Source organism: Gymnodraco acuticeps, unplaced genomic scaffold (genome assembly GCF_902827175.1).
Source record: "Gymnodraco acuticeps unplaced genomic scaffold, fGymAcu1.1, whole genome shotgun sequence".
In the NCBI taxonomy this organism is placed as follows: domain Eukaryota; kingdom Metazoa; phylum Chordata; class Actinopteri; order Perciformes; family Bathydraconidae; genus Gymnodraco; species Gymnodraco acuticeps.
In genome coordinates, this window is record NW_022989913.1 from 1488614 (window position 1) to 1503019 (window position 14406).

Consider the following 14406-nt stretch of genomic DNA (forward strand, 5'->3'; position numbering starts at 1 on the left):
CTGTGAGTAAAATACATACCCTGTGATAACAAAATAAAGATCACATACCTCTCAAAAAACCCACTAATATTGTGCAATTAAAAACAAAACTCACCAAATTCCAAATACAATGTATCTTTATTATATGTATTCCTCAACAGAGGCTTTAAAAACCACTTGGTGACAACAAACTGTTGGTGAATAAATAATCTGATGTCCTGGAAAACACATCCAGACAACTAATATCACATCTGACCAAATGATTTGTACTTCTTCCCTCAACGTCTTTACAGGAATGTTGAACTTGTTTTAATAGGCCTCGTAAATGGATAAGAAATACATTTATACTCGTGTACAGAGTGATGTCACCTCTGACTTCCAACACTAAATTATGATGAGTATTGGATATATTGACACCTTGGGTTCACCCTTTATGAGAATACATATACAGACATGAGGCAACAGCTTCACTCATCCCATGAATTAAAAAAAAAAAAAATTGTGCAAATGCTTTTTACAACTCGTACGTCAAACTGCAGCACATCATCATAAAGCAACTTTTACACATTCCTCTTTACCTCCCGACAGACTCAATAAGGCCAAACCAACTCTTTTAAGACAACATGGATGACTACTAGGGGGAACAGAAAAGCAATGGTTGACATTTTAACTGTTGCAGCACCAATACAGTCTACACTTAAGATTATACAGTGTTTTTTTATGAAGGGTAAAAACAAAACCATAGCATGCAAAACAAAAAGTATAGCAAAAACAATCTAATAGCTTTGGCTCAGTTAACAACCTTAGCTCCCCATTTTAAAACCTTAGTTTGTAATGAAAGGATAAGGGACACTAACTTGTGTTTGTGTGCTTTTTTGAAAAAAATGCATTCGAGCCTACCGTGATCTTTTAAAGGTCGTACCACATCGGAGAGTTTTACACAAGTCAGCGATAAACATGTTAGTGCTAATCTGTCACAGCTGATCTGTATACCTAAGGATAGCAACTAAAGATTATTTATATTGATTATTGTGCCATTTATCCAATTGATTATTGAATTGCCTTTTTTAAATGTCAGAAAATATAAAATGCTTAGTATGATTTCAAGCCTGCAATGACTTTTTGTTTCCTTCAAATAGCAGTTCAAAGATACCCAGTTGACTTGTATGTAAAGCCTTAAAATCCTCAACATTAAGAAGCTGGAGCCTGAAGATGTTCGGCCTAAAGCCTCAGCTCAAAGACTCATGAAAGTCTTTAGTGTAACAGCTTGTGTAGCTTCCAGATTTGGCTTTTATTCCCTTTTTTAAAAAGGAGGTAGGGTTTTTTTGGTCTTTTTTCTGAGACTTCAGAAAGCACAGATCCCATCGCTGTTCGCACCGAGTGCAAATAAATGTCTGAACTTGAAATGTCCATTAACTGAGACACAATTTATAAAAAATAAAAATAAAATAAAAACACACATTTTAAATATGAAGTGAAATGTAAAATGCCGTACTCGAAGTCCTTTCAGTTAGATTTGTTTCCCGACCGTTTCCTGAGGCGGTAATTGGGGTGAGTCTTCATCATCTTCTGTGGTTTGTGGCTCCGGTTTATTCAAATGATCCTCAGTCGGCGGTGCTGCAGATTGTGTACAGTTGATCGGTGCGAGCGCTATGGCAGGCTGCAGGGGACAAAAACAGTGTCTATATAAGATGGCTGAATGGTGTGGAGCAGAAAACTAAATGTAATGGTAACAGAAGACAGAAAAGGCCGTAGATAAGACAAACAAACAAAAGAATATGCAGTCATCCCAGTGTACACGGGTAGATTTAAGGCTTTTCATCACAACCCGATTACACCCAGTTAAAGGAGCCTTAATGTCATCAGAGGTATTCCTGTACGCAGAGATAACAAGTCCCAGATATGCACAAAGAAAAGTGGAAGCATATCAAAGAAAATCCCACATACAAAAACATGCGTATTGTTTTAGAAATAACAAGCTTTTCTAAATCACCGAGCACCACCAATATTTGCTTAATCTAAAAGCTAATCCCTGATGTGTGCACGCAGAAAATAAAAACACATCTACTCTAAAGGGAAAAACCACAAAAAAGGAACCTTAAGCAACATGAAGATGTTTTAATGGTAGAGAAGCAAGCCCAGATGGAGTACCTGCAGTGACATTCACAGACAGCTGAGCCCTCAGCAGCAGACTACAGCACACCCACAGTAAAATAAAGGGCAAGGAGCAGCGATGGGAGGGAGGGGACAGTAAACAGAAGCACGGATGGTATTATTAAAAGGGGTTACTCAACTTAAGATTCTACTTTACTCTGCATGTTTTTAACTTAAGATTTTTTTTTGTGTTGATGTTTTTTTGTTCTTCGGCAGTAGGCGGTCATATCAAACTGGTATTCACCACAAATCCACTTCCAGTCCAGAACTGGGGCAACTCCTTGCGCCACAGCGCCACACTGAGGCTGGTGAGCAGAGTGCAAGGCACCAGGTAGAGCAAGGCCGGCTGACCCATCTGCATCACGGCCAGCGCCACGAAGGTGATCAGCAGGCCCACGCCGTACGCTACAACCGGAGAGAAGGCAGACACCAGGTCAACATTTATTTAAATCCAGACAACACTTGAGTTAAAGCAGATTTCACTCCAAAGCCCCATTCTGATCTGAATTAGGTCTTCGGAGTGATTGACATTAGTGGCACTGGTCAGACATTTTATCAGCTCAAAGTGAAATGTGAATTAAGTAAGAACATAGGGGACATTCAAAAGTGTCTTTGCTAATCTGATATATGGAAACATGTTTCCAGCAACCTATTGTTCAACTTGGGGAGGGACAGTACATTAAATGGGCTCTTGTAATGTCAGCTACAGATAGTCTCTCTCGGCTGGTCCTGCAGAATCAAAATGTAACCTAACAACCATACCATCTTCACAACCCTTATAATACTTATTTATGTACGTACCGATAGTACAGGCCACAAAGTAGATACGGGAGGATTGTGTTAAAATGTCAAATCTGTGACAGTAAACCACCAGCAGACCTGAGAAGAAAACAGAGATTAACAGATCAATATAAACTACAATATTCAACCACCTTTAAATCAGTTTGAGTTCCTTTTTAATGACCTGGTACTAAGATATCCCCAAAGCCCAGGAGGGAGAAGGGCCGGTCACACAGAGCCAGAGGAGAGAAGTTCAACCGTGGCACTTTGAGCACCATGGGGAGCTGGAGGAAACAAACATTTGTTTATTAGCATTTACTTTTCCTCTGAGCTGAGAGAAGCAAAGGAGTCGTGTTAATTCAAAACGAGCGCACCTTTTCATGATGTGAGGAGTCGGAGGGACCAGTCGCTACCTCCACCATAATACTCTCCCCGCTCTGTGGAGGACAGGCCGTGGGTAACGTGAGTGTGACGCACAGTAACACAGACTGTAGACATTTCAATAGCCTTGAATTAAAACCGTCTTGTCATACCTTTGTAAAGAAGGGTGTAATAAATACGAAGAAAACATCGTAGATAAAAAGAACCGACAGTAATAAGGTGCAAGCCTGCAGAGACAGAAAGTAAAGTCAGGTGAGATTACAACTAACATACGCAACAAACAAACCCAATGAAAATGTTAAAAACAATATTTGATGTGTATGAGAGAGCTGACTCACCTTAAATGTGGGGAGTCTGACTGTTTTGAGCATGTAGAGACAGAAGGCGATCCCTAGGGCGTCCTGTAACACCCACGCCCACCTGGAGGACATGAGACTGAGTCAGCCAGCAGACCCTCATGTAATGCACCTCCAACATGTACACACACTTCAGAGTCATGCGACTTTTACACTGAGACCAACAGCGAATAAAATGTTTAAGAATACATTTGTATACACGTATCTTTGCACTTACTGGTCTTCATTGCGAAACACCATCCAGGTGATGCTGACAGCGATGCAGAAGGCCGTGAGCAGCAGCATGCGGATCTGCGGCCGCTTGTGCAGGTATGGCAGGTTGTTCTCTGGGACCCTGCAGCGGTAAGCAGTCCACACATCAATAAACATATATATATACACAAATCTATATCTAAGATGTACATCAACAGTGTAAAGGGTTTTTAAGATAATGTCATCTGTGTAGACAAAGCTTACTAAATGTCTGTATGTAAATTATACAATAATACATGACTTCTTTGGTCAGCTATGATTCTGAAATCATACTCATGTGAACAGTCTCACCTGCACTTGCAGAAAGGGATTCTCCGGACAAAAGGCCACAGGCAGCTGTGCAGGCCCACAGAGGAGGCCAGGCAGAAGATGGCTATGACCCAAATAGCTGGGGGGTGAGGAAACAGGGGAGGCAGGAGGAGATTGTTACACGTGATATCTGATATGTACATTTCTATGGGTTGTTTAATCTAGTCCAATAGGTGTATCAGTTTCACCGCTGTGTGTCCAGTATATAATGTACTGGAGTTCAAATGGAAAGCTTTTTTTATGAGTGAAATGTAAACTGGATCATTTACTCTTTTACTGCACAGCCAGTCTTTCAATGAGGAGGAATCTATGGTTTGAACTAAATGGAGGAATTATTAACCCATTTTTGCTCAAACCCAACATCATGATTTAAACAACTCATAGGGAGAGGTTTTCTATCGTTTTCAAAGCGATCAATTTATCCAACTTGGAATTACAATAAAAGAACAATAATAGCCAAGCCATTTGTGTGCGTATGAAATCAGCTATAAGATGTTACACTGATGTCATAATTAACAACACGAGATGTGGTTTAAAATGAGAAAAGGCTATTAAGTGGAACTGGAGTTACGGTTATTTGTAAAACATTGTCGACCACATTCTTCACATCCTGTTTCATGCATTATTGAGTCATGCCTGACCTCAATGGGTGAAGCAGGAAACACAGCAATAAATCATTGAGTCTCATGGAAGTGGATCTGACCGAAAAAAAAATTGTTTAACAAAATAGGGGTATGGACTAGGGCTGCACGATATTGAAACAAACTGACATTGCGATATATATTTTTTTCCCCTGCGATATATATATATAACGTTTTTTTAAACTATATTTAACCGGATGAAGGATTTTAGTCACGGACGTCTGGAAGAACCTTTTTGTATCCAAAATAGTTCCAGATGGCAGATGTTGCTTAAATCTTCATTCTCGCCGGTATTGTCCTCCTGTGCCTCGCTCATTTTTCACCGGTGTTTTGATGGTCTGCAAACTAGCGGGACGGGGCCTGCTGTGATCTGATCAAGAATGATTGTGATTGGTGGTTTGCTGTGCATGCAGAGCCTGCATGTCACTCACTCAAGTACCCCTGACATGAGAGCCGCGCAAGTTTTCCTTTTGTAGCAAGCAGCAAAATAATTGTAACATGACGTGTTTGAGTTAATTTACCTACTTAATATCGCACGTCCCTGCGATGTGAATATCGCGCATGCGCATATCGCCATGACACGATATATCGTTCAGCCCTAGTATGGACCAGCATGTTGAGTTATATCATCATTGATGTTTGAGTGTATTTGTCGTACCCAGGCTGTCGTAGAAAAAGTAGAGTAGCACCAGCATGCTGCAACACATGACCACGAACACACAGATCATGATGGGGGTGACGTCGACCGTCTCCTCGTCCTGCTTCTCCGCTCCGTCGTCCCTCTTGTGCTTCATGTATCGTCTGCAGGAAAGAACCCAATTTCAGAGAGGCGTGCTGGCCTGAGGTTCTTGTTTCGGACGCTCATAACTCGAGAGGTTCCAGCTTATTAAACAAAATAGGGTATGGCAGGGATACTCAAGTCTAACTAATACTATAACTTGGAAAACAATTGACAATAAACAGATAAGTCGGATAGTTCACTGACTTTGCATAGCCTGAAAGACTATCACACTATTTTAACTTTTTTCATGCGCCTTATTTACATAAAATCCCACGGGCACTGATTAAATAGTGTGGCGCGGAAACAATGGCTCCTTTTTTGGGGGCTGGTGAAGTTGAGTATAACTTGACTAGCGCAGCACAGATAGCTTGCTCTTAGGTTTAAACAGTATTTACTGATGGTTGGGACTTTCCAAAGCAGCCAGGATGATCACCTCATCATGCACAGATAATATTTACCATCACGTGGCTGCCTGGGCTTCTTCCTTCCTTAGTTCAACACACACACTTATACTCCAAACTGTTTTCTTGCCCGTGGTGCTGTGCGTCAGACTGAGTCACCGTGCCAAATCGGTCAGGAAGAACTGACTCGCATTGGCTCGAGCCATTAGTCACCCGTACAGCCTCAAATAAACAACGCTGCGCTTTGGGGGAGGAGCAGACTGAACACACACTTTACTCTTAAGAGAGAAGACTGAGCAATCGTATGCTCGTAGTTCTCTGCCAAGAGAACTGGGACTCATTTTCCCTGGAGACGACCCCCCTGGTAACTTCACTTTGATTTATATTTAGCAGTCTGTATTAAAAGAGCTGTATGTGTTAGGGCTGCTCGATTATGGCAAAAATCATAATCTCGATTATTTGGGTCAATAATTGATATCACGATTATTAAAAACGATTATCCATTTACTTTGAAAACATCCATTTATTGAACAAAACAGTTGATTACCCTGAACTTTAAGTATAATTCAACTGAAAAACCAATACAAAAATAAATAATAATAATAATTATTATTTCGATTATGTTGTTTTCATAATCGTTGCAAGCCAAAATCGTAATTGCGATTAAAATACGAATCATTGAGCAGCCCTAGTATGTGTACAGGAAGAAGGAAACTCTGCATCCTGTGATGTAACGGAAAGAACAACCAGCATCATCTTCTACCTTTTTTGTCTAGTTTCCTGTTTGGATTTAAAAAGTTCCAACCAAGAAAGGGGGTACCCTCTATTCTTAAAATATAAAACCACTGGGTTATTTCTGTATACATTGTAACCCACTTAAGCATTCAAAATGAGTAATATTCCACATTAAATCAGTCAGTTTCCTCCATCGTTTCACTCACTTCTTGGTGTCTCTGCTGCCGGCCCAGTATCCTCCAATAGCAACGGTTCCCACTGCCATCAGAAAGATGATCACCATGTTGTAGTCCAGCACCGGCTCACTGGGAGCGTACATGGCGACCTGTCTTTCTTCACCAAATTTCTGCAGCAGTGAGAAACAACATTTAGTCGAGGCTTTTTTTAAACTCTACACAACAAAATCCTCCTTAATAGATTCTCATCAAACATGCATTATTTAGCATTTGGCAGAGATCCACTTTCCTGTCTCTCCAGAGTCGGACTCTAAAATGTTTATGGTGAGTTGACTTTGCTGGGGAAGAGAAAAACACGGACACAGTTGAACACTCAGGTTTGTTAGTCTCCTGTTGAATGGCCCCTCACCTTGATAATCTCCAGCATATCAGTGTAGCTGAGCAGCGCTACAGGAATGTCAATCTCTTCATACTGAGTCCTGTTTCCTGCTGGGGGTGTCTGTAATTAAAAACAAAAACACATTTCCTGGTTGCCGAAGTGCCAAATGCAATGTTCTCTTGATGCACAATGTAATAAGCTACATCTTTAAGATTTAGAGGCAAAGTTCCTTCCTTTTCAGTGGAACACCATAGGACATTATTTTAGGGGGATAAAAATCGAACAGTTGTCAATCTAATTTGTTGATTTTTTTAAAATTGTGCTATGAGTTGCACATATGTTTGTACATTTGAAAGATATTGTTGCAACTCCAAAATGTAAAAGATTGTTTTAAAATTGTTGCAGTAGAAGACGGAAATAACAAAACACATTTGAAAGTTGCATAAATGAAGTAATATCTTTACCTATTCTCTCACTGCAGCTACAATGCCTGTTTCATATCGGGACAATTAACTAGCTCGCCGTTGCATAGCTACAGCTCTCGGCATGGCTAGACTTGTAGTGATTTACACCTCTTTTAATACTTGTTTCCTCGTTGTGAAAAGAAAAGGGAAATAGGGTTTGGTAGCAGTCAATCAAATGTCAGTGTTGGTGTTACAGCTGTTTCACTCAAAAGTAAATGTTACTATGCAAAAATGAAATGTTCTCAACTTTCAAAATGATCTCTTGTTTTTATTAATGTTCCAAAATAAGGCACAGGGGTGGCATATCAGAGACAGGTGGACTTTTTAGAGTAATAAGCATGTTTACCAGTCTGTCCTTGCTGACGATGAGCAGGCCCTTGGCTCCGTTAATCTGGGCCAGTCTGACCTTTTCATAGAAAGTGCAGTTTCCTCTCATCACCATGGGGATGCGATTTGGGAATCCTCCCTCTGGGACGTCAGAGGGCGAGCACAGGACCGATGAAGTCAGGTCATAGATCGGAAGACGAGACTTTAAGACACACACACAAAGGGTGCAACGTTAAGCGCATTCTGTTAGGAGTCAACTCTTACCATAAATAAAAGGTCACAAAGTGTCTTTATGAATAGGCACTGCAGACACGTCTTGTTGCTCGCTCGTGACTTACTGCCTTGTTGAGGTCCTGAGGTAGACGGGCCCACTGAGAGTTGAAGAATATGCAGTAATCCTTCCCTTTGTTCTTGCCCATGTCACTGAAATGTGCCATGCCGTACTCTCCCACCACCTGTCAACATGACAACAACATCACTCCACGTCCATCAAACATTTATAAATTGATTTTTTTGTATAGAACATAGACTTGAACATTATTTCCACACACATGTGAACTGTCGTTGCTGTTCTGTAACAAGGTTACCGTAATTTTCGGACTATAAACCGCGCCTTTTTCCCCATTTTTCGACCCTGCGGCTTATATAACGGTGCGGCTAATCTATGGATTTTTACAGCTAACGGCCACTAGGGGACCTCCTAAATCTATGGATTTTACAGGTTACAGTCCATCACCTTTAACTCTATGGGCTCTATGGCCGGTCCGCGCCCCCCACCTTTAAGCGGCGGGCTCCAGCAGGAAAAGCTGGAGGCCGGAAAAGAGTGAGACAGGTAGCGCGCAAAAGTAAAAGTGGAACCGAGAGTGGTACGAGAGACAGAACGAGAGCAAGACAGACAGACATTACGAGAGCGAAACAGTTTGTGCAAAGGAAGTTTTCATGCACAAACGATCACTGCCGGTACGTGCGCTGGGAGCGCACCGTTTAAATTTGAAAGTTGAAAAGTTTGTGTGTCTGAAACGCTATGTGATACAGTAGTTTACACAGCACATGTTCTGTAGCTACTATGGCACTAAATGGTAACACTTGAATACGTTATGCAAATATGCAACTTGTTTGTTGAAATGTTAATAAATGGGAGCTTTCTCAAACAGCCATCTCTTTCCCGACAATCCCCTCTGTGCACGAACCCTTGCATATGGTAATTAAACATTAAAACACCTGCGGCTTATAGTCCAGTGCGGCTTATATATGTACACATCATTCAATTTAGCTGCTGCGGCTTATATTCAGGTGCGCCTTATAGTCCGAAAATTACGGTACATTCAAAACCATTGCTGAAAATGTATCATGTTTATTTGTATTTTCTAAACAATGAAGAATGTTAAAGTTGACACTTTGGCTTTGAGTTTGTTTTTTATGTATTGCAGTTTTTTTTTATAATACTAGCCATAATATATACATTTGGAGTTGAAGGGTAATTTGAGTAAGATAGGTAGCCCACTCACTTCTAATTAACTATATAATTAAACAACAATGCGCATGCTCGAAGCTGAAGTTGATGCCAGGTGTGGCTGATTGCCTGTTGCCCTGCTGCAATTTGATTGGCTGATTGCCAAATACTGTTTTCTAATTGGCGCTTAGCTGTCAGACGGCTGAATTTCACCTATAAAGATATTAACTTCGATCCCCATGAACAATGCAGAGTATTTCCTACAGCACATATAAGTATGCCTTTTGCTGAAAATGTTGAGATAAAACAGAGTGAATAAAAAAGGGCCATTCGTGAGTTGAACAGATATGTGCTCTGTCTAATTAGCATGTGTTAAACTCAGTGGGAAATTGGCAAAGTGCATTATGTCAAATTGTAAGATGTTGTAATTGACGAAGGTCATTAGGATTTGTACCATGGTAACTAAGAACATTTACTCAAGTACACTTTGGAGTATTAATGCCACGTTATACTACTACTCCAATACCTTTGGAAATCACATGTTGTAATGTTTACTCCACCCTTTATTTGCCAACATTTGATGTATTGTAGAAAAAACCATTTGGCAGTGTTTGAGATTAGCCCCTCCTTCAAAAACATACAGTATGAATGCATCACTAGTTATACTAGTTGAAATGGGCTATTCCTCATGAGTATTTTTTACATATTGCACGTTTTGGATCATAAGATGCAGAGTTTGGATCATAAGATTTATATTTGTCTTTGTGGTTTTAGGCTACTATTTAAGTAAATAAAACATAGTACTTGTTTTATTATAACAAAGATGATGTCAAATGTCTTACAGACAAGAGAAGAATAAAACACTTGGTAATACTTTAGAGTACAGTTGGTTTGATGACATTTATAAGGGCATTATAATCGGCTGAGAATTTGTTTTATCATCCAGCCCAGATGCTCCGACGCGTTACCAGAGATGTGACACAGTAGCAAGATGTGAGTTAATGGCTAACATTTTCCTAATGTCGGGCTAATCGATACTGAATCGCAGTCGGCCATTAAAAACTCTAGTGGTTAAACATGAAGCAGTGAATCATACATAATCCTGCTTGGTTAATTTTGCCTCAAAGTGTGAAAGATGTGCCTGTTTCCAGGGCCCTCGGTGATCTCCGCAAGCTAACAGGCATAGCATCGCAGCTAATACATCCCGAAAACACGGCTGTTTTTGCCAGCCATGTCTGACAATGCAATGTAAACGTGCAGAGAAACAGTTTATGAAGAAATACCCTCTGTCTCTCTCACCTTATGTATGAGAAAAGAGGCCCAAAGCAGTGTTTCAGGGACCCTCATGATGCGTAGCTTGTTGTTGTTTCCCCCATCAACCACCCAACGAACCGCTACACTCAAAGCGCCTTGCACTAACCCCCACCAGCTGTTCCAAGCCACGCCCATTTTGCTTTTTGGAGTTTTTTTTATTGGCTGTCACAGAACGAGTGAACACGTCCCTGATTGGTTGAAGTCAAAGTCAGTCAAAAAGAACACAGAAAAGTGGAAATATAAGGAGGCCTAATATTTCCACTTTTCTGTGTTCTTTTTGACTGACTTTGACTTCAGCCAATCAGGGACGTGTTCCTGATTGGGGACGAGTGAACACGTCCCTGATTGGTTGAAGTCAAAGTCAGTCAAAAAGAACACAGAAAAGTGGAAATATAAGGAGGCCTAATATGCCCCTTTCACACCAGCGCTTTTTCAGCTCCGGCTCGGAGCTGGAGCCTGAAAAGCGCCGGTTTTTCCTGTTCACATCGCAGCGGCGCCGGCTCCTAGCTCCGGAATTCGGTTCACTTCCAGCTCCAAAAAATTGTCGGTCTAGACTAGAGGCAAGAGCTTCGGAGCTAAGAGGTGGCGTCGCTTACGTCGAGGTGTGCAGGAAACTAAACCCACCTCCCCTGAACATGGGTCGACTGAAGAGTCTCGTCATGCCTGCCTACAAGCAGTAGTGCTTATAAACACACTTTATAAAGTCAGGCAACACTAACCAGGCTTCGTGTGATTCTGTTTATTTGTACCTTACTTTGACCATCCGTTCACTGTTATTGATCATTGTGGAGAGAGGCAGACGTTTTGTTTTGTATTATAGCAGCTATCAGTAGTAGAATCATAATAAAAATAGGCCGGTAAAATGTGCCTGTAGAAAACGGTTTATGCCACAATAGGATAGCAATAGCAAGTAGTCAGTTTAGCTTCGGTTGCTATGCTAACATCACCCATTTTATACCAGAGAAACTTTCATAACAGCGTTGTGATACCAAACAGCGTCAATTCAGACTGACACACATTCACTTAGGCTAAGGGGAACTGGGGATATGTATCAGCTGCTTGTGTGAGTCGGACAGTGAATACTTTAGAGCGGCCGCTGCAGTGTGAGCTAACCGGGAGCTAACGGAGGAGAATAAACTCCCGTGGAAGAGCAGCCAACACTGCAGCGGTCGGTAAATGCTGCAGAAACACATTAATAAACAATGAACCACGGCACTCTGGAGCAAAGTATAAGGTTGGAGAAGTCGTTATTCAATGTATTCTGGCTTCGTGTGATTAAAAAGCAACACGATCATCGACCCGACGCAGTTCCCCGTTGTTGTTGTTGTTGTTGTTGTTGTTGTTGTTGTTGTTGTTGTTGTTGTTGTTGTGAGCACCGTAATGCCGTTGGGGAGCAAATCAGCGATGTAAACGGTGACGCCATGACGCAGCAGCGGCAGCACCAGTCGGGTGCTGGGCGGTGTGAACAGAGCGGGAGCAGAAAAGGGAAACCGGAGCTGAACCAGAAAAGCTCTAGCTCGGAGCTAGAAATGGAAAAGCGCTGGTGTGAAAGCCGCAACAGTCTACCAGCAAGTCCTCAAAAAAGGCTTTAGTTTTCGAGATACCCCTACCCGAGGTAGAAGTAGAACAAAACACAACAATGATTTTTCTTATCTTTAGGGTCTCCCATTAATGAAATTGATTGTTGTCAAATTTTATTTTGGGGGAAAAACATTCTTTTTTGGTTGTTCTTTAGAACTACCCCAATCCCTGAAAAAGAGCCACATTAGACCAGGCCGAATATGGGAAAGGTGACAAAAAAGCCCATAACTTGAGAATGATCACTCTTTTCCTCTTCAGATTTGCTGAGGTATGATCCAGGTGGCTGTCCTATATCACCAAATAGTCAGACAATTATTTAACTAACAAAATACTGAATTATAGTCCTGTAAAATTAGCTTTAGTTTAGATGGAAATTGTACTTTTTGGTGATAGGAACATAGGACTCAATCACTTTTCTCTAATTTATCAGAAAAACAGTAATCCCTAAAAGATATACCATTACTGAATTGTCTAGGGTGCTATTGAACACTAACCAGTAGTTGTACGGACATATCTGGTACAGTTCTATTGCAAATGAGATTTCTTTAGACAGGCCTACCTCTTCTCTGATACAGTCAAATTCCGAATGGGGGAGAAGTGGCATAATAGCCTATAATTTAAGAATGCTCATTCTGATGGTCATCATATTTGGAGAGGGAAATACCAGGTGGCTGAACTACATCACCAAATAGTCAGAATAAGAGTAACCCAATCAAATAAAGTCTATTAGTTCTAAATTGCAAGTCTCTAAAACATAGGTAAATAGTACAGGTTTGATTGAAACTGGAACCTTAATTCAAAGTACAGTATACAATTCATCAAATTATTCTGTGAGAGGTCAAGTATATAGATACTATAATATAATGTTAAATGTCAGGTTCCTCAGAAACGTTAGGGGACACATTTTGACATTCTGCACTGTGAGGGATTAATTTTGTCTTTACTTAAGATATTTGACCTTTCGACCTGTTGAAGTTTACGACGAAGCCAAAGTCTGTTATCTGTCTTAAGGAATGGGAACTATCATCTATTGCTGCCATTATCAGTTTTATGACCGGTCAACTCTCGGTCACAAGAGCCATAGAGTCAGATAAAGTGATTCAGTGCCCCCCAGGTGTTCACAGATGCTTTCCCCAATATGGGGGTTGACTCTGAGTGAAGCTAATTAAAAGGTCTGCCAAGATGAGAAGGGATTCAGAATTGACATGGCAACCCACCTGTGCAGTCAGAACTTTCTGATGCTGTGACTTGTGATATTAATTCTCCGGCCGATGCTTGTAATAAACTGCCAGTGTTTGACATCAGAACTCCTGCTCGTCCCGTGTCTCTCTGAGTCCTGACTCTCCATTGCTACAGAAGTTTCCCTTACATGCACAGCAGGTGCAGAACTCCGTACAGGGAAGGCCAACAGAGAGGCACTGGCACTTTCCACTCTCTCCACACTTTGCATCTTTGCAATACAAGTGAGTAATGTCTCTCACTTCTGTAGGTGCTGGGGGTTTTGTAAATAGCAGTGGTTGAATGGCCCCATCTCTGACAATCCACCCCTTGCCAACAGGACTCCATAACAAGGGTTTGGGTTCGGGCTGTGACACCATATCGCTGTCTGAAAACATTGCTCTTCGTACATGTTGTTGAAATGCATCCTCTGTTGGCGGCAGATTTTCCGTGGCTGAATCTGTTGTTGATGCAATTATGAACCTCAGTTCATCCAAGTTTGTGCACATCAGTCCATTTTCCTTTTTCCATATAGCAGAAGCGCAAATTCTCTTGCGACTGGCAAAGACTCTTCCAAGCTGGCAGAGAGTCCAAAATGGGCCAGATCTTTGAGCTCGCTGAGATGGGTCTTGAGTTTGGTGAATGCTGTTGTCTTTCCTATTCTGTACAAAATACTTGTTGTGCATGACGTGCTGGTACACAGTTAGACATGTAGTTGCCGCCCA

General features: G+C 41.2%; 1 protein-coding gene across 2 annotated transcripts; it reads right to left on the reverse strand.

Annotated features, from left to right (window-relative positions):
• Positions 1 to 98: 98 nt before the first annotated feature.
• Positions 99 to 11055, reverse strand: sppl2 (signal peptide peptidase-like 2). 2 transcript variants are annotated; one of them, XR_004568349.1, is made up of 15 exons: positions 10868 to 11055; positions 8454 to 8570; positions 8135 to 8317; positions 7355 to 7444; positions 6976 to 7115; positions 5511 to 5653; positions 4194 to 4290; positions 3868 to 3984; positions 3633 to 3714; positions 3447 to 3521; positions 3288 to 3350; positions 3098 to 3197; positions 2935 to 3012; positions 2131 to 2538; positions 99 to 1639 (listed from the first exon to the last, which is right to left on the reverse strand). XR_004568349.1 is itself a non-coding variant. In XM_034208991.1 (15 exons), exons 1-15 carry the CDS (start codon positions 11015 to 11017, stop codon positions 1490 to 1492), a joined length of 1746 nt encoding a protein of 581 aa, XP_034064882.1. In that variant the 5' UTR covers positions 11018 to 11054; the 3' UTR covers positions 99 to 1489. The 2 variants fall into 2 exon arrangements, 1 of the variants encoding a protein (XP_034064882.1); XM_034208991.1 differs by having other exon boundaries at positions 2378 to 2538; positions 10868 to 11054.
• Between the last annotated feature and the right edge of the window lie 3351 nt (positions 11056 to 14406).

Bases quoted from the DNA above. Each gene is read 5' to 3' on its own strand.
- sppl2 (XM_034208991.1), bottom strand. From the start codon at position 11,017: ATGGGCGTGGCTTGGAACAGCTGGTGGGGGTTAGTGCAAGGCGCTTTG. The intron at 7,445-8,134 runs GTAAACATGCTT...TTTTAATTACAG, and splicing joins TCGTCAGCAAGGACAGACTG to ACACCCCCAGCAGGAAACAG. The intron at 3,351-3,446 runs GTATGACAAGAC...TGTCCTCCACAG, and splicing joins TTACACCCTTCTTTACAAAG to AGCGGGGAGAGTATTATGGT.